The following is an 18,570-nucleotide window of genomic DNA, read 5'->3' on the forward strand; positions in this document are numbered from 1 at the left end:
TCCAGCTTCCCAGATCTAAGGCCTGGGCACATGGGCAGAGCTGTCTGCCTGGAGGCGTTCCCACCTACCCTAATCCTATCCGCCTGCTCACAGAGAAATCCCCTAGCCTTCCCCCATTCATCCACACTATGGCTTCCGTCTCTCTGGACAGCCTGACTCACACCCAGGGGCCCGACTCCAACCGAGCTCCTGGCCTCTGCCTGGCCCCTGCCTGGCCCAGCCCTGGCTGTTGAAGGCAGCTGGGGAGTGAACCAATGTATGGAGGATCTCTCCCTCCCTTGGTGGCTCAGCCTTTCAAGTCCATGAAAAATCTGAAAAAGGACCTCCAACTGGGTCACAAACCAGGGCTCCCGCCTCCCGAGGGCTGACCACAGAGGCCCAAGCTCCCGCTGCCGTGGCCTCAAGCAGCCCGCAGTGCAGTCACAAGGTCCTCTGTGAACGTGCCAGGGCCAGCACCACGGACGTCCCCAGTTCTCACCCAGAGCCTGGGCCTGACTTCGGGCCCGTGACCCGGGAGGCCCACGGTCAGGGTGAGGGGGCCTGCGGCAAATCCAAGGCACGGGTTAGGCCCAGCCCCAGCGGCCCTGGGAGGTGAGTAACAGGCTCACGGCATCACAAGGAGCAGGAGTAAAATGATGACGCTCCGTGCACCTGATGGCATCTTAGATCTGACCACACGAGCAAGGTGCTGGGGAAGTCCAGGTCTGGTCCCCGAAACCACCAGGCGTCAGCGGTCATATGGTGGCATGCGGCACACAAGGAGGGGGTGGGGAGGGGAGAGACTGAACTCCAGGATGGGGCGCAGTGTGTTAAGCCTCAACTTCCAAAGCCTGCATCGCTTATCCTGGTTGCACAGTTTCCCATCCAGCTCCCTGCTAACGTGCCTGAGAAGGCAGCAGATGAGGGTCCAGGTATCTAAGCCAGTACCATCCACGTACAAGACCTGGATGGAGCTCCTGGCTTTGGACTGGCTTAGCCTGGGCTGTTGCGGCCATCTGGGGAATGAATCAGTGGGGGGAGATCTCTCGGTCCCTTCCTCTCTCTCTCTGCCACTCTGCCTTTCAAATAAATAAATACATCTTTATAAAATAAACAAACTCTAGGATAATCAAAGCCAGCCCTGAGTAGCTCTGCTGACCAGGAAACATCCAGAAAGCTCAGGCCGCTGGGAGCTCCGAGAGGAGCAGACAACGCCAGGTGGACTTGGAGAGGCCAGAGCCCAGGGGCCCAGGCACACACTCGCGCAGGGTGCGGGCAAGCAGACGTCATCGCCAGCTCCCCAGGCCTTTCTCTCTCTCCTTTCCCACCACACTGCCTTGACTGCCCCCAAGACTCTGCCCCATTTGGCACAGGAGCAAACCGTGGCCAGCAGGAGTGAAGCAACACGTCTGGGACCACAAAAATCAGGGAGACGGCACGGCCAGGGCACAGGCGGGTCCGGGCCGTGGCGGTGGGAGGGAGGTGACCGGGCCACCCCAGGGGGCGTCTGGCTTCCCCGGGAGTGCGAGAGACGCACACTTACCTCCTGGATTTGGCACATTCCTTCTTCCAGTTCTTTACCAAAACAGGTACCACCTGCTCCGACGTGTCCTCCTTGTTCAGAGACCACAGGTCGCTGCCCGTCAGGGGCTGGCGGTAGCCCCGGACCATCAACCTGGGGCCAAACCACAAGGGGCCAGCGGTGAGGGGAGGTGCAGGGAGGCGGAGGGTGGCGGGGCTCACTCCCACGCCTGCTGGGGCCGCTCAGCCGCCCCCTGCGAAACCCACACAGGGATGGACATCAGGGCACGAGAAGGTACTGCTGCTCACTCCGCTAGGTCACCAAGGCAAAAGAGGAGCTCGCGTTCTTAAGAGATGGATAGCGAGTATTCAGGAGAGGGACCGGCGCTGGGCACTCCGGGTTAAGCTGCCACGTGTGACACCTGCCTCCCACTCTGGAGCACTGGTTTGAGTCCCGGCTGCTCTGCTCCTGAGCCAGCTCCCTGCTACTGCACCTCAGAAAGGGGCAGATGATGGCCCAAGTCCCTGGGCCCTGCCGCGCATGTGGGAGACCTGGATGGAGCTCCAGGCTCCTGGCTTCAGCCTGGCCCAGACCTGGCTGTTGTAGCCATTTGAGGAATGAATAGAAGATCTCTGTCTCTGTTGCTCTACCTTTCAAACAAATAAAAAACTTAAAAAAAATATTTAGGAGAGAAATGGTAAGATGGCTGTAATTTACTATTCAAATTGGCCAAAAAAAAAAAAAAAAAAAGGCAGGGGAGGTGGCTAACCTAAGAGAGTACTAGCAGTCAATACACCTGGGCAGTGCATGCTGGATAGTTTTTTTTTTTTTTTTAAGATTATTCATTTATTTATTATTTCAGAGGCATAGTTCTAGATGGAGAGAGGTCTTCCATCTGCTGGTTCAACCCCCAAATGGTCACAACGGTGGCAGCTGGGCCGATCTGAAGCCAGGAGCTCCTTCTAGGTCTCCCACGTGGGTGCAGGGGCCTAAGCACTTGGGCCACCTTCCACGGCTTTCCCAGGCCAAAGAAGAGAGCTGGATCAGAAGTGGAGCAGCTGGGATGCCACATGGGATGCCAGCACTGCAGGCGGAGGCTTAGCCACAGTGTCGGCCATACCTGCTGAGTTTTGCTACCTATGTCAGGTATTCCTCCAATGAAATGTTTAGGCCCCCAAGAGTTTCCAGTTTTTTTTTGTTTTTTTTTTTTTTTTTTTTTTTTTTGGACAGGCAGAGTGGATAGTGAGAGAGAGAGAGACAGAGAGAAAGGTCTTCCTTTTTGCCGTTGGTTCACCCTCCAATGGCCACTGCGGCCAGCGCATTGTGCTGATCCGAAGCCAGGAGCCAGGTGCTTCTCCTGGTCTCCCATGCGGGTGCAGGGCCCAAGGACTTGGGCCATCCTCCACTGCCTTCCCAGGGCCATAGCAGAGAGCTGGCCTGGAAGAGGGGCAACCGGGATAGAATCCGGCGCCCCAACCAGGACTAGAACCCGGTGTGCCAGCACTGCAAGGTGGAAGATTAGCCTGTTGAGCCGTGGCGCCGGCCAAGAGTTTTCAGTTTTAGAGTGCTTTTTTTCCAGACTGTGGAACGTGTACATGTAGGTAAGTAAGGTACTGCAGGGATGGGGCCCTGGGAAATGTTTCACAGTCTTTTTAGTGCACCTGCATTTGCAGTGTGACCCGCACACGGTCAGGAGTGGAATGGTCCAGGCGGGGCGCCTCTCGGGCACTCCAGAAGTTATAAGGATTCTGAAGCATTTCGGATTAGGGATACTCAGCCTGCACCAGCTGATTCACGTGTCTGTGTACTTTCATAATAGAAAGTACAGTGAGCATTTTCGTGTGTTGCTTTGAAGTAATTTCAAATGCAACAGGAAAACTGCAGGACTCACATAAAGAATTCACTTGGCTCACTTGGTTGAGTATTTTGCCACATTCACAGTTCCGTTCTCTGCCTCTCCCCATCCATGCACACCAATGGATGGCAACGCTTCCTGCCTTTTCTGACCCATTGGTCAGATAGACTCTACACACCTTTAGCCCTAAACCCAAGTGTGGATGCCCCAGACACACGGAGCGGAACCGGAGCACAGTGATTAAAACTAAGACTGTTATTAGTGGGGTGGGCATCATGCCTGCATCACCTATCAGAGCACTGATTTGAGCCCTGGCTACTTCGTTTCCAATCTGGCTTTCTTCTAACGCACCTGCGCCCCTGCCACCCATGTGGGAGACCTGGATGGAGTTCCTGCCTTTGTCCTGCCCCAGCCCTGGTTGCTGTTGCCATTTGAGGAGTGAACCAGCAGATGAAAAATCTGTGTGTGTGTGTGTGTGTGTGAGCACTGCTCTACCTTTCAAATCATTTTAAAAACTGCATCTGGGGGCCAGCGCTGTGGCACAGCAGTAAAGCTGCTGCCTGTAGTGCTGGCATCCCATGTGGGCACCGGTTTGAGTCCCAGCTGCTCCAGTGCCGATCCAGCTCTCTGCTATGGCCTGGAAAAGCAGTAGAAGGTGGTCCAAGTGCTTGGGCCCCTGCACCCACGTGGGAGACCTGGAAGAAGCTCCTGGCTTCAAATTGGCACAGCTATGGCTGCTGCAGCCACCTGCAGATGGAAGACCTCTCTCTCTTTCTCTCTCTCTACCTCTTTATAACTCTGCCTTTCAAATAAAAAAAAAAAGCATCTGTACTAAACATGTATGGGGCCGGCGCCGCGGCTCAACAGGCTAATCCTCCGCCTGCAGCACCGGCACCCTGGGTTCTAGTCCCAGTCAGGGCGCCAGATTCTGTCCCGGTCGCTTCTCTTCCTGTCTGGCTCTCTGCTGTGGCCCGGGGGTGCAGTGGAGGATGGCCCAGGTGCTTGGGCCCTGCACCCGCATGGGAGACCAGGGGAGGCGCCTGGCTCCTGGCTTCGGATCAGTGCGGTGTGCGCTGCGGCCATTGGGGGGTGAACCAACGGAAAAAGGAAGACCTTTCCCCCTGTCTCTCTCTTACTCATTGTCCACTCTGCCTGTCAAAAATAAATAAATTTAAAAAATTTAAAAAATAAAATAAAACCAAACATGCACAGACCTTTTTCTTGTCATTATCTGTATAACATTTTCATTATACTAAGTATTATAAGTAATCCGGGGATGATGTACACTACACAGGAGGGTGTGTGTAGCTCACATGCACATGCTACACCGTTTTCTCTACGGGACTTGAGCATCCAGGGATCTTCCTATCCATGGGTTTCCTGGAACTGCTGCCATGAGGATACCGAGGGATAATTGTCATTTTATGCTGAATGTGAGAAAAAACCCAAACCCAAAGTTAAGCCGAGACAGCACAGCTCCTGGCTGTCCCAGGCCAGGCCTTCCAGAGTTGAAAGTGCTCAGGGGTCACAATTTCTCCCACTCAAGGTCATGAACTTGGGGATGAGGCTGGAACGTGTGAGACCACACTGCAGCCCAGGCAGACCCAGACAAGCGAGGAAGGGTCGGGGAGAGCCAAGGCCCACCGTCCACTCAGTGCCCAGGGCCCGCCTTACCCCGTGATCCACCAGAAGGTGATTCTGGAGAGGAAGGAGGCGCCAGATTCCGGGCAAGGATTCTACGGGAGAGAAAACACAGGCGGGAGGGCAGCAAGGGAAGTGGTTCATCCTCTCAGCGGGCCCAAGCTCTGCGAGCACAGGCAGGGGACGCCCTCCTCGCTCAGGACCACCAGCCAGCCCTGTGCTGATCCGTGCCCCGCGAGACTCCGCCCCCGAGCCCAGAGGAAAGCCGCCCGCGGGGCTGGGGGGGCTCCTCCGAACTCTGCCGGAGGACCTGCCACGGCGAGCAGGGGAACACACTACAGACCCGCCCCGCCCCGTGTCCCCAGGACAAGCCATCGAGCCGGTATGACTGTCACCCCCTCACTCGTCCATTCATGAAACAAGGACTTCCTGAGCATCTACCAAGGGCCAGGCCCTCTGCCACGAGCTGCACACCCGCACTGCTTTGTGTCCCCAGGGAACTCGAAGCATACGGATTGCTGTTACCTCTACTTCATTTGTTAACTTGTTCACCCACCAAGGATTCCCTGAGCACCTGCTGCACACGAACCAGAACAGACGGGCCCCCGGCCTCTGGAAAGTGTGGGGTCCGCTGTGAGATGACAACACCACTGCCAGCGCTCCCAACCAGGCAACTCTGCCGCCGGCACTCCACCCCAAGTGTCTCACCCGGTCTTCATAACCACCTTAGGCAGCAGCTCCCAGTGAGGAAGAGAGGTCAGGGAACTTCCCCAAGGCCCCAGGGCCCGAGAGGGGCAGAGACAGGATGGAACCTCACACAGGCTCCAGGAACCCCAGGGTCACACAGACAATGGCTAAACTGCTTTCGTGGTGTGCGCTGCAAGGCGGGTGAGTACTAGCAAGGAGCCCACGCCAGGGACGGGGCGGACCGAGATTCCAGGGTCGAAGACAGTTTCCCTAAGAAAGGCGAGTGGGGGGGGGGGGGCAGAGAAGCAGTGAGGTCTTCCCAGGAGCGCACAGTATGTGCAAGGGTCCCAGGCTGGAAGAACGTGCTGCAGGCTCCGGAACCAAGAGGGGCCTGAGCAGCTCCAGCGGCCAGCACGTGAGGAACTCTGGTCTCATCTGACGGCCGTAGGAGGTCACTGACCAGCTCTATGCAAGTCATCAAAGAACCTCCTTCCCGGAGGCCTGAAAATGACTCCCAGCTCCACGGCCCGGGCCTCTAGAAGCACAGAGCAGGCACACGCCGAGCTGTCCTGAGAGACGAGCTTCAGCAGAGGGGAGGGAGGGTTGCCGTACAGCGACAAGATCTGTGGCCCAGGACGCACTGCACTCACAGAGCCAGCGGAGCCGGCCAACTCCAAACAAGCGGCTCTACCCGGGCGGCGAGTACAGTGAATTCTACACCCCGGTTCTGCCCATCTCAGAGAGCCCCATGACGCAGGTCCAGTGTGGAACCAGGGCGTGGAGACTCTGGTTCTGTTTCAGGCTTGCGGAGGCTGCAGGGTGGGGACAGTCCTCGCTAGGTCTCCAACACCTAGTCCCACCCCCTCAGCAAGAAAACCAGCAAGGAGCAGGACTGACGAGAGGCCCCAGGGGCCACCCACAGCAGCTCCCCCGGCCAGACGCCAGCCAACGTGCACTTCAGTAGAACAACACATCCAACAGACTGCGCGCCGGCCACAGGCCAACATCACACCCCAAACACCTGAGCGCACCTGTTCCTGTTCGTATTGAAAGCAACGAAAACCAGTTCACAACTACCTGTACAAAGACGCGAGTCTACTTTCTATTTGTTGAACTCTATCCTCAGGGGAGCCACTAAGCCTTTCATTAATACCAGTAAAAATTTAAGTTGAAAATATGGTACCTCCAGGCTGGCACTGTGCCGTGGCGGGTAAAGCTGCCGCCTGCAACACCAGCATCCTATATTGGTGGTTTAACTGCGGGCTTTGATGCTAGCATCCTGTATGTGCACCGGGTTCAAGTTCCAGCTGCTCCATTTCTGATCCAGCTCCCTGTTAATGCACTTGGGAAAGCAGCGGAGGATGGCCCAGGTGGTTGGGACAGGCCCAGCTCTGGCCATTGCAGCCCTTCGGGGAGTGAGCCAGTGAACGGAAGCTCTCTCTCCATTCCACCCCCATAACTCTGCCTTTCAAATAAATCTTTTAAAATATTACCTCAAAAAATTTTTAAAACAACTCAAAAGATGCAAATGAACCAAGTTACTGCTTTGAAAACACAAGAAAGGAGGAAGCACTTGTCCACACCACCCCCCATTTCCTTAAATGAGCTGCACCCCAGGGTGACCAGAGAGATGAGCGGAAATGTCTTTTCATAGAGAAAGCCCAGATAAGGAACGAAAGAATAATACAACACTGCGTAATGACTTAAGGGGCCACTCTGTGGCCACAGAGGATTATTAAAATATTTGGCGATTTTAAAGAATTAGCAGAGTTTTTAGGCCAGCTCATTTTTTTTTTTCAAAGACTTATTTTGTATTTATTTGAAAGGCAGAGTTACAGATAAAAAGAAAGAGTGAGAATATCTTTCAATGACTGGTTCATTCCCCAAACAGCCACAAAAGCCAAGGCTGGGCCAAGCCGAAACCAGCAGCCTGGAACTCCTTACTGGTCTCCCACGAGCTGCAGCAGCCCAAGCACATGGGCCATCCTCTGCATCAAAGACAGCAGTTAAAGCCACTGTCCTACAACACCAGCCCTCACCTACAATTGTCGTTTTTAAATCCTGGGGCCAGCATTGTGGCGCCACTGCTCAGGACACCAGCATCCCGTCGTGGGAATGCCCGTGGGGAGTCCTGACTGCTCCCCTTCCGATTCAGCTCCCTGCTGATGTGCCTGGGAAGGCAGCAGAAGACGGCCCCTGCCATGGACACGTGGATGGAGCTCCTGGCTCCTGTGACCACTGGAGCGGAGGGGGCAGGGGATGACAGCAGATAGAAGGTCTTTCTCTCCCTCTCTGTGACTCTGTCCTTCAGACAAATAAATTTTTAAAACAAATGAAACAACACCTCCTTATCTTTCAGATGTTATCACTGGAGAAAGTTGGGTAAAGGACACATAGGGACTCTACTTGTTTTGCAACTTTTGTGAGTCAAACATTCCAAGAAAGTTATTACAAATAAAAAAAAAAATCTGTATCCTTGAAAGACACACACAGAAAGGTCTCCACACGTGATGCCAGGTGAGACGTCCATGGGGGCTCGTGCCTAGGACAGATGCCCAGGGCCCCCGACAGACCACGTCAGTCAGGACCTGCGGGTGGGCAGGGCCCTGGAACAAGTGCATCTGTAGTAAGAGAAGGAAGACACTAGCAGCCCAGACCAACCAAAGGCCAGGTGGGCTTGGGTTCAAATCCTGGCCCTGCTATTTTCTAACTCAAGAACCTTGGGCAAGTCCCTGCACCTCACAGCCTTGATTTCCACATCTGGGAAATGGGTGTGGCTGCTCCTACTGCTCAGCTGCCCTCACAGGACGGCCAGGTGGGGGTGCGGGACCGGGGTTCCACGGATCTGTGCTGCAAGCTGGCGCATTTCCAGCCCAAGTCAACGGCATCACTCCCGGAGGAGGTGGCTGGACGAGGTCTCACGGCAGCCGCGGTCAATGCTGTCCCTCTCCTGCCCGCAGCCCTGCCCACAGCCACAGTGGGCGGGTGGGTTATCAGTCAAGTCCACTTCAACTGCAGCCCCCAAGTCTTGCCCACGATGAAATGTGAGGCAGCTGGCGGGGTGGGGTGGGGGGGTGCAGGTGCACAGCTGTAGGCACTCACTGATTGCTCGGGAAAACATTTAGGGGGGACCTGCTTGTAATGTGGGGCTGAGGGTGAAGTGCTGGGGACAGCGCTGTGACAAGACAGCCAGGTCCCCAAGCTCTGTAGCTCTCCACCGCGGAGAAGAGGGACAGTAAGTAAACCAAGATGCAAACACAAAACTAGAAACAGTGAGTGTGCCAACAAGGGACAAGAACAGCACCAGAGCGAGATGGGGGAGGAGGGTGGAGGGCAGTCTCAAGGTGAGGCAGAACTGTAGTCAGGGGTCTCCACGCGGGCTGGGGTCCAGGACCTCCTGTGGGCATCAAACACTGTGGACATGCACATCCCTCGTATCAAACACTGTGGCACCTGCACAGCACCTAGGCACTTTCCCAAGGGGTTTAGGTTATCTCAAGATGACCTGTGATACCTAACACAATGTGAGCACAGTATAAGCAATTGTTACGCCATGCTGTGAGGGCACAGAGACAAGGTAAAAGTCCTATATGGGGCCAGTGCTGTGGCACAGTAGGTAACACCACTGCCTGCAGTGCCAGTATCCCATCTGGGCTCTGGTTCAAGTTCCAGCTGCTCCACTTCCAATCCAGCTTTTTGTGGCCTGGGAAAGCAGTATGAGATGACCCAAGTCCTTGGGCCCCTGCATGAATGAGGGAGACCCGGAATAAGTTGGCTTCAGATCAGCCCAGCTCTGGCCCTGTGGCCATCTAGGGAGTTAACGAGTGGGTAGAAGACCCACTCCCCCTGCCTCTCTGTAACTCTGCCTCTTTTTTTTTTTTTTGACAGGCAGAGTTAGACAGTGAGAGTGAGAGTGAGAGAGAGAGAGAGAAAGGTCTTCCTTCTGTTGATTCACCCCCCAGAATGGCCACTACAGCCGGCACGCTGCACCGATCCGAAGCCAGGAACCAGGTGCCTCCTCTTGGTCTCCCACACGGGTGCAGGGCCCAAGGACTTGGGCCTTCCTCCACTGTCTTCCCAGGCCACAGCAGAGAGCTGAACTAGAAGAGGAGCAACTGGGACAGAATCTGGCGCCCTGACCGGGACTAGAACCCGGGGTGCCAGTGCTGCAGGTGGAGGATTAGCCTAACCCTAACCCTAACCAACTGTGAAATGGCAGCACCAGCCTGTAACTCTGCCTTTCAAATAAATAAATCTTTAAAAAAAATGTTAAAGTCCTGTATGTGTTCAGTACAAATGTAACTTTTAAATAAGATTTATCTATTTGAAAGGAAGAGTTAGAGCGAGAGAGCGAGCAAGCACATGCTTCCATCCACAGGTTCACTCCCCAGATGGCCACTGCTGAGCCAGGTAGAAGCTGGGAGCCTGGAACACCATCCAGGTCTCCCACATGGGTGCAGGCACCCAAGCACTTGAGCCATCTTCCCCTGCCTTCCCAGTCACGTTAGCAGGGAGCTGGATGGGAAGCGGAGCAGCCGGGACTCGGTCCAGCAGTCCAAATGGGATGCAGGTGGCGACTTAACCCACCAGGTGAGCTGCGTGTATCTGAGGTCTCTCCACCTCGGTGTCTCCACAGACGTGGAAGCCACTGCTGCTGTTGGAGGTGGATTACAATTCTGATTGTCATCACTGCCGTTGCCACCGCCTCCAGCAATCAGCTTCTACTCCAGGGCAGGCCCCGTCCCTAGCTCTTACTGTTTTATTTCATTTTTGCCACTAAGGAGCTCGCCCACAGTCCCAGGGCTGGCAACTGGCAGAGCTGGGGCTCCCACCCTCCCGCCCCAGGCTCTCCGTCTGCGGATTCAGCCAATGGGACATCGGAAAATATTTGAAAAACACCTGAAAAATAAATATTTTAAAAATAAAAAGAACTGACCAGCTGGTCCTTGACAGAAACATTCGGCCACCCTGGCTCACAAGGACCCTTGCAGCAAACACTCGGAGGCCTGGAGACTGCCCATGCTCAGAACCAGGACTCGTGGGCTGCTCTTGGGCCTCCAAGTCCAGCCTTCCTCTGCCTGTGCATCAGCGTGCAAGGTGCAGACAGCCCGGGGAGGCTGGCGTGCAACCTGCGCACAGCTCGGGAGACCTCGAACCCCCTCCTGGGTACAGCGGGGCTGCAGGCACTGGGAAAAAACACGAGCTCAGGCAAGCTCCGCTCTGGCCTCCCGGCCACACCCCCGCAGGCAGCCACGGATTTTCCCATTATCTGAAGTTACAGATGTTCATCCACAGCCAAGATAGCACTCTCTCAGTTGTGGGGGCAGGGTTCAGGAAGTCTGATAACAGAGATAACTGGACTTCTGAAGTAGCCAGGGAGCAACAGTAAAAAAAAGAAAAAAGAAAAAAAAAAAAAGGGAAAACAGAGGTCAGGGGTAAGGATCCAGGCAGATGCCACACCACTGACTGAAGCCACGGACAACGTCCCGAGGTCACACGTGAAGCGCATGAGACATGGCTTCGACTCCCAGCCTCAGACACAGGCAGCAACATTGGCCTCGAGTGGGATGAAGGAAGCCTGGCCCTTGCTCTGTCTCATTTAGAAATGAAACATGTATGGAGCTGGAGCTGTGGTGTAGCAGTTAAAGCCGCCACCTGCAGTGCCAGCATCCCATGTGGGCACCGGTTCTAGTCCCAGCTGCTCCACTTCCGATCCAGCTCTCTGCTATGTCCTGGGAAAGCAGTAGAAGATGGTCCGAGTCCTTGGGCCCCTGCACCCCATGTGGGAGATCCGGAAGAAGCTCCTGGCTCCTAGCTTCAGACTGGCGCAGCTCCAGCTGTTGCAGCCAACTGGTGAGTTAACCAGCGGATAGAAGATCTCTCTCTCTCTCTCTCTCTCTCTGTCTCTCCTTCTCTTTCTGAGTAACTCTGACTTTCAAATAAATAAAATAAATTAAAAAAAAAAAAAGAAGAAGAAATGAGACATGTAGGCAGGTCCTGGCAGGGGAGGTGGGAGGGGCCTGTCTTGTTTACATAAACAGAAGGAGCCGTGTTCTTTCCCATCTGTGTTGACATCTGTGTTCAGCACCAGGTGCCTGGGCCAGAAACCCTGTGGTTTAAAGTGATTTGGGACAACAGCCCCAGGCAGGACTCTCTGGGAAGTGTTGGTTCACCACCCCAACAGGGCAGCATGGGAACCTGCTTCCGCTGCTCTGCAGGCCGCTCCCACTCTGCAAAGCCCCAGGGCCACAGGAAGGCAGGCAGGCGACGACCCCAGAGCAGAACCACAAAGGCCCAAGAAGCACCAAGAACTGCAGGGTCTCCTCAAGCTCCCCGGGGGTGGGGCCCTGGCCACCTGCCTCATCAGATAATTGGCTACCGAAGCACGGGCACAGCGCTGCTGCTCTGCTATCCTCACACTGGGCAGGACGGCCTGAACAAGCAGACGCCTCTGAAACACCCGCACTCGAGAAGAGCCCGCTCTGTGCACGGCACCTCCCCGCCCGGGGCTGCGGCACACGCCCCGAACCTGTTCCCACGCACCTGTCCGTTTCCTCTTGCTATACACAGAGTCAGAGTCCTGGCCTGCTTGGGTTCCTGCACAGATTTCTCAGGGCCACCAAACTGGCCCGAGGGAGTCGCCAACACACAGCCCATGGCGTGGGTGTCCCGGTGTCCACCAACTCTCACCAGCTCCCACCACAGCCAGGTGGGCATTCCCATCCCCAAACATGACAACAACGCACTGTTCTCCCCAGACCGCTCACCCTCGGCCCCTGGACTCATCCCAACCCTGACATGCCTGGGCCCTCCAGCAGAATCCGACGTGTTCCCCCACGCACCCCCAAGTCCCACCCTGTTGCTGGGCCTTTGTCCGTGCCAGATCCTCAACCAGGAGCACCCTCCTGCCCTCCCCCCCACCCTGGTCTCTCCCTCCTGATCTGGAGCCCCAGGCTGAGCGGAAGACCAGGCCCGAGGCCGGCCGCCACAGCCCCCAGGATGAGCAGAGGACCAGGCCCGAGGCCGGCTGCCACAGCCCCCAGGCTGAGCGGAGGACCAGGCCCGAGGCCGGCCGCCACAGCCCCTAGGATGAGCGAGGACCAGGCCCGAGGCCGGCCGCCACAGCCCCTAGGATGAGCAAGGACCAGGCCCGAGGGAGGCCGGCCGCCACAGCCCCCAGGCTGAGCGGAGGACCAGGCCCGAGGCCGGCCGCCACAGCCCCTAGGATGAGCGAGGACCAGGCCCGAGGGAGGCCGGCCGCCACAGCCCCTAGGATGAGCGAGGACCAGGCCCGAGGGAGGCCGGCCGCCACAGCCCCCAGGCTGAGCGGAGGACCAGGCCCGAGGCCGGCCGCCACAGCCCCCCAGTGCTCAGCCCCTTCACAGCCTCCTCCAGCGCTTGCTGGCTTATCTGCCTGCCACCCACCCCTCCCCATCTCTCCAGGGCAGGGGTCCAGGTGGTTCACCTCTAGCTCAGCTCAGCCCCTGGCAGGACCTTGAATTCTCCATAAATGAGAGGAGGAACGATCAGGGAGGAGCCTGACTCATGGTCCAAGACCAGGCCCCCTGCGGGCGGGGTGCTGGGGATGAGCTGAGGAGGGGGACCGAGAACAGACCCCGGGAACTTCCTCCCTTCCCTGTAAGGCTCTGTATCCTGGCAGAGGTTCTAGGGAGTCACAGATCGAAGCCCATCGCACCGTAACCTGAGGTCAGGAATGCCGCTGGATGGACCTTTTGTTGTAAGGGGAAAAGACAGGATGCAGAGAGACACTGAAACCTGGCTCACGACTTAGGGGGTGAAGGGCACTAGCGTGTTTCCCAGCCTACGTTTCAGACGTCAGACTGGCCAGGTGGCCCGTCGGACAGATGTGGGTCAGAACCAGCGCTAACCGAGGCTGCAAGGACTTACAGTGTTGGATTTCCGTGGGAAAACCCCTCTTACTGCAAGGAGCTGCGCAGCTTCTACTGAATCAATCAGTGTTTTGAAGCATGAATCTGCAGGGGCGGGGGTGGCAGGGGTGGAGGGGTATCCGCAGGTCTGGGGTGGGGCCCAAGACTCTGCATTTCTAACAAGTCCCTGGGGGATGCCCAGCCCACGCTGCTAGCCCAAGGACCCCATCTGGAATGGCAGGGACCTACCAAGTGACCTCACGTGGCCTCTGTGCCCCTGATCCATGGACCCCCTCCCTGGAGGAGTAGCCTCAGCATCAGCCAGAGAAAGGGACGGGAGGCTGGGGCTGAAAGGAGCCCCAGGAAAGCCCCGGGTGGCGTAGCCAGCCACAGCCTGGCTCCCCGAAGAACAGATGGGAGGAGCCCCACCCAGACGCCAGGCCAGGCCCAGAATAGCAGTCTGAGTCACGCAGTGGGTGCAGGGCCAGTGGGGGCGGCCGGCCCACTTGGTGACTCAGCACAGGGCAGCGGCCCCACCTGACCCTGCCACGCCAGGCCCGGGCCAACCACTCGCTCTGAGGTCAGGCGCCACCTGACTGCCCGATGGGACAGCAGCAGGAGCCGGACACCCACAACCTTCCGGGCTCCCCTGGGACTTGAGCCCCGAGCGTGACAGGGACCCATCGCAGCGCCCCCTCAGCAGGTCACAGGCCTCTGGGCCGGGCCAGGAGATGCGGTGCAGCCAACAGCAACTAAAGCTGCAGCCCACGTTCAGGAAGCAGACGCCGAGCTTCGCCAAAAGAAGAGCAACTTGCCCCAAATCATCAATCTAGCTGACCTCGCCTTACCTGATCCCACCTGCCCCGCCTGCACCCCCATGGCAGCTGTGTGGTTACTCTTCTGCCGGCCTGGTTAGCGGCTGTTTCCCAATGGGACCCAAGCCCCTGAGCAGGTACACGCGAATGGTCTATTTCCCAAAGACGGCCAGAACATTACCACGGCCCCCCACCCACCCACCTCGGGCTGCCCCCTTTCTGGAGGCAGGGTCTATGTCCCCCCCTCCCCCATCACACTGGGCAGATCCGTGTGACCACCCTGACCATGGAGCATGGCAGCAGGGACACGGTGCGACTTCTGGAACTCGGCCCCGAAGTCATACAGTGGAGCGGGCGTCTGTTGTGATGGTTGAGCTCCTGGCTAAGACACCCACATCCCATACCGGAGAGCCTGGCTCAGCCCCAGTGGTTACAGCATTTGTGGGGAAGAACCAGGGGACGGCAGCTCACTCTTGTCCACCTGTCCGCCTCTGTCTCTGGAAAATAAACAAGTGGTGCAGCTTCCGCCTGGTGCTGTCTCTCCCTCGGAACGCTCACTCTAGGACGCCAGCTGCCATGCTGCGGGGAAGCTGGGGCCACACGTCAGGCCTGGGTGAGACTCCCGCCAAGGGCCAGTGTGCACCCCCGGATACCAGGGCAGGGCAGTCCCAGCCACCACGTGATGCTGAAGAGGCTGAGCAAGCCCAGCGGGGCCCCGCCAGCCCCGAGGACCACCCGACACCGTCATCCACCATTGTAGTCGCCTCATGCTACTGTAGATTCAGGGTCTGTGATGGGGTAAGAGACGCACCTGTCCCTCGGTCTCCCGGGCTCCCAGGAACCCCCAGGGGCACCCACATGTGCAGAGGACCAAGCCCTCCTGCAGAAGGCAGCACTATTCACGCCGACCCTGATTCCTCGCTACGTGACGTAGGCTGCCTAACACGACATGAGTGCCGTGGGGACAACTGCCACACGGCACGGCTGAGGGCACGGTGGTGAGAAAGCAGGGCCCCTACGTGCTCAGGGCAGGCCAGATGGTTCCCCTGCCTATCTTCCATCTGCTTGGTTGAATCCGCAGCTGCAGATTCCACAGGTACAGAGGGGCCAACTCTAAGCCATCACAGAATCCAATCTCCCACAGAACAGGCCGCCCCAAAATGCGCCACTTTGGCCAACTGGGGCTGAAGGTAAGAATCAACACACAGAAAGGGCTCTCTGCCGCCCTCCCCGCCTTGCCGCCGTGCTCAAAAGCAGGACACCAACGTCCCTGTTTCAAAGATCCTCACCGCTTCCTCACCCGCGCACGGGAGAACCACTGTTAGCACAGTGGTGCCAGTCTGGGCCTGCATGGACTTCCCATACTAAACCGTCCTCGCCCTCGCTTAGCTCCACATGTATCTGCCGTCTCGTGATTTGTCACCTCTAGAAGCCCACCCACCCCCCTTGCCCTGGGTCCCGTCTCTTTTTCCACTAATTTATCACCCTTTGTTAAAACGGTATACAGTGGCCTAGTGCTGTGGCATAGCGGGTAAAGCCACAACCTGCACTGCCAGCATCCCACCCAGGTGCCGGTTTGAGTCCCGACTGCTCCACTTTCTGATCCAGCTCTCTGGTCTGGGAAAGCAGTCGAAAATGGCCCAAGTCCTTGGGCTCCTGCACCCATGTGGGAGACCAGGAAGAAGCTCCTGGCTTTGGATTGGTGCAAGTCTAGCTGTTGTGGCCACTGGGGGAGTGAACTAATGGATGGAAGATTCTCTCTCTCTCTCTCTCTTTTTTTCTATCACTCTACCTTTCAAATAAATAAATCTTTAAAAAAAAAAACAAAACTGTCACCAAGACCTCAGGCCTCACCATTGCCCCAGGTTTTGTCTTCCCTTCTGTGAGGCCTGCTCCCGAGTCCTCTCACAAGCATTTTCTTCTGTGAATCTTCTATCAGTTTAATCCACTGACCCTGGTCACTGACACTAAGACGGTAGCGGAAGGGTGTTTCCTCCTTCCAGCTCCACCCATGTCTACTTTGCACACACCCCCTTTCAGCATCAAAGATGGAAACCACAGGCGCTTAGCACATGTCTACTGAAGGCATCAAGGCACCTCGTGGGCTACAAGCCCAGGGTCTGCCCAGCTGTACCATGAGGCTCCTCTTGCATCACACTATGCTGCCTCCACTGTCAGACCCAGGGTGTACACTAGGATCTAACAGCACAATCTCTCCCTTTCTCTTAAGAAACATCTTCCTTTCAAGGCTACTGCAAGGTTAGATGGGTGTGCCTCCCACTTTAGCACGCACACAAATTCCCTGGGGACCGTGTGCAAGTGCAGGTTCTGGCCGAGCGTTTTCGTGTGCAACCCCACTCCCAGGTGGTATCGACACTGCCAGCTAGGGGCCCCACTTGGAGTAACGGGAGTCTGAACGAGATAAAAGGCTCCTAATACACCGAGGTGTATACTTAAAAATGGGTAAGATGGGAAATCTTATGTTCTATGTATAAAAATATATATAATAAACACAGATAAAATTTTTAGAGAAAAAGCTTTAGCGTTGTGCCAGTGGTCCTGCAGGTCTCCAGGTGTGATCTCCCCACTTCCTCCCTGTTAATACGAGAGGAGGCTGAAGGCAGCCAGGGAGCTTCACCTGCCATCCGAGGCCCCGGGTAGACCTCTCCCTTCTCTGAGAAGGAGGACTACCCTGTGCCTCCCCAGACAACACAACAGTAGCAGCAAATGAGCAGGAGGTCCACCACGTGCCAGGCCCTAGGGCAGGCACAGAGGCTGTGGAGTGGTCTCTGCCTCCTGGGGCTCAGAGCCCAACACAAAGCTGTCACTCAGCTCAGAGCCCGCCCTGGAGCAGGTCTCACCCAAGAGAAGCCACCCGACTCTGCCAATCCCCCAATCCCGCGTTCAGATCTGCGCCTGCACCTGCCCAAGGCACTCTCCTCCCTGTGACTCGGTTTCTTTGTCTCTAAAATGGGAAAAGCAATCCCGCCAAGTCTATCAGGGCTGGTGTGAGGGGTGAACGCGACAGCTGAGCAGGAAGCACTAGGCACAGCCCCGGGATTCTTAGCCAGACCACAGCGGGCATCTCCTATCGGCCCACTCCCCTCCCTTGCTGGCCACAGGAAGAACGAGCCCTGGAAAAGGCAGACACCAGGAGGCCAGAAGTCAGAGCGTGCGCACACACTCATGCACACGCATACACACGGGCACACACATGGGCACACACACAGATACACACGATCTCATCAATGGCCTGCGAACTTCTCTGGCTCTGTTCCTCCCAGAGGAGCCCACACTGGCACTCGGGTTTCTGAACTCTCCCAGCTGGCACCAACTCCCTCCTCCCCAAATGCCAATGTGCCCCAAGCATTCTCAGCACCCACAGCCAGCGACAGGGAGACAGCAGCTGACAAGAGCTCCCACCCCCCCTGCAGCATGTGGTTACTTACGGGGTCGTTGATGGTTTCTGAGAACAGGGGTGAGCGGTCTGAGAAACAAGACAGTATGAGCTGGGCCAGGACGAGGCAACAGTAGATGTAGAAGGTGACATCACGGAACAGGTCCACATGGGCATCCTGGGGGGGGATGAGGGAAGCAGAACTGATGGCTCCCAGGAGTGGGCTGCAGGGGCTGGGCCATGGTCTGTCCCCCCAAAGCTCCTGTAGAGGCTGGACCCTCAGAGCCTCATGGGGACGGCAGCTGGAGGCCATCGACGGAGGAGGGCAAGAGGGTGGGGTGGCCCCAGTCTGCACCCATGCTCCATTTCGCTACCTTGTGACTCGGTGTCCAGGGCTGGCCCTTTGACCTTGGACCTCAAGGACTCCAGACTCATGACCTGAGCAAACCTCAGTGCTTTGTGAACTGCCCAGTCTACCCAGTGCTGGGAGGGCTGGCTGCAGCCCCAATCATGGGCATCTGGCCTCCTCCCCTGGACAGAAGGCAGCCACATCACAGCAGGCAGCACCACCCACTATGGCCCACAGAGGGTGCCCTGGGCAGGGGAGTGAGACAGCCGCACGCAAGGCCTGGCTCTGCTCTGCTGGCAGCGGCTGTGGGACCTGGTGTCACCTTCTTTCTCCTCTTCCGGCCTCAGTTTCCCCACCCACAAACAGTCCAGTCATCCTCAACTGATTCTGCCTCCCTGGGAACACGTGGCAGTGTCAGGGGACTCTTCTGTCCTAA

General features: G+C 56.9%; 1 protein-coding gene across 1 annotated transcript in view; it reads right to left on the bottom strand.

Moving 5' to 3' along the window:
* ABCC1 (ATP binding cassette subfamily C member 1 (ABCC1 blood group)) overlaps positions 1 to 18,570 on the bottom strand; it is a 132,437-nt gene that overhangs the window by 66,679 nt on the left and 47,188 nt on the right. Inside the window, exons 5-7 of the mRNA XM_062179593.1 lie at positions 17,838 to 17,963; positions 5,031 to 5,092; positions 1,523 to 1,654 (exon numbers count right to left, since the gene is read on the bottom strand). Of these exons, the coding sequence (XP_062035577.1) occupies positions 1,523 to 1,654; positions 5,031 to 5,092; positions 17,838 to 17,963 (320 nt within the window). The remainder of the gene's footprint in view (positions 1 to 1,522; positions 1,655 to 5,030; positions 5,093 to 17,837; positions 17,964 to 18,570) is intronic.

The sequence above is a fragment of the Lepus europaeus genome, chromosome 21 (genome assembly GCF_033115175.1).
Source record: "Lepus europaeus isolate LE1 chromosome 21, mLepTim1.pri, whole genome shotgun sequence".
In the NCBI taxonomy this organism is placed as follows: Eukaryota; Metazoa; Chordata; class Mammalia; order Lagomorpha; family Leporidae; genus Lepus; species Lepus europaeus.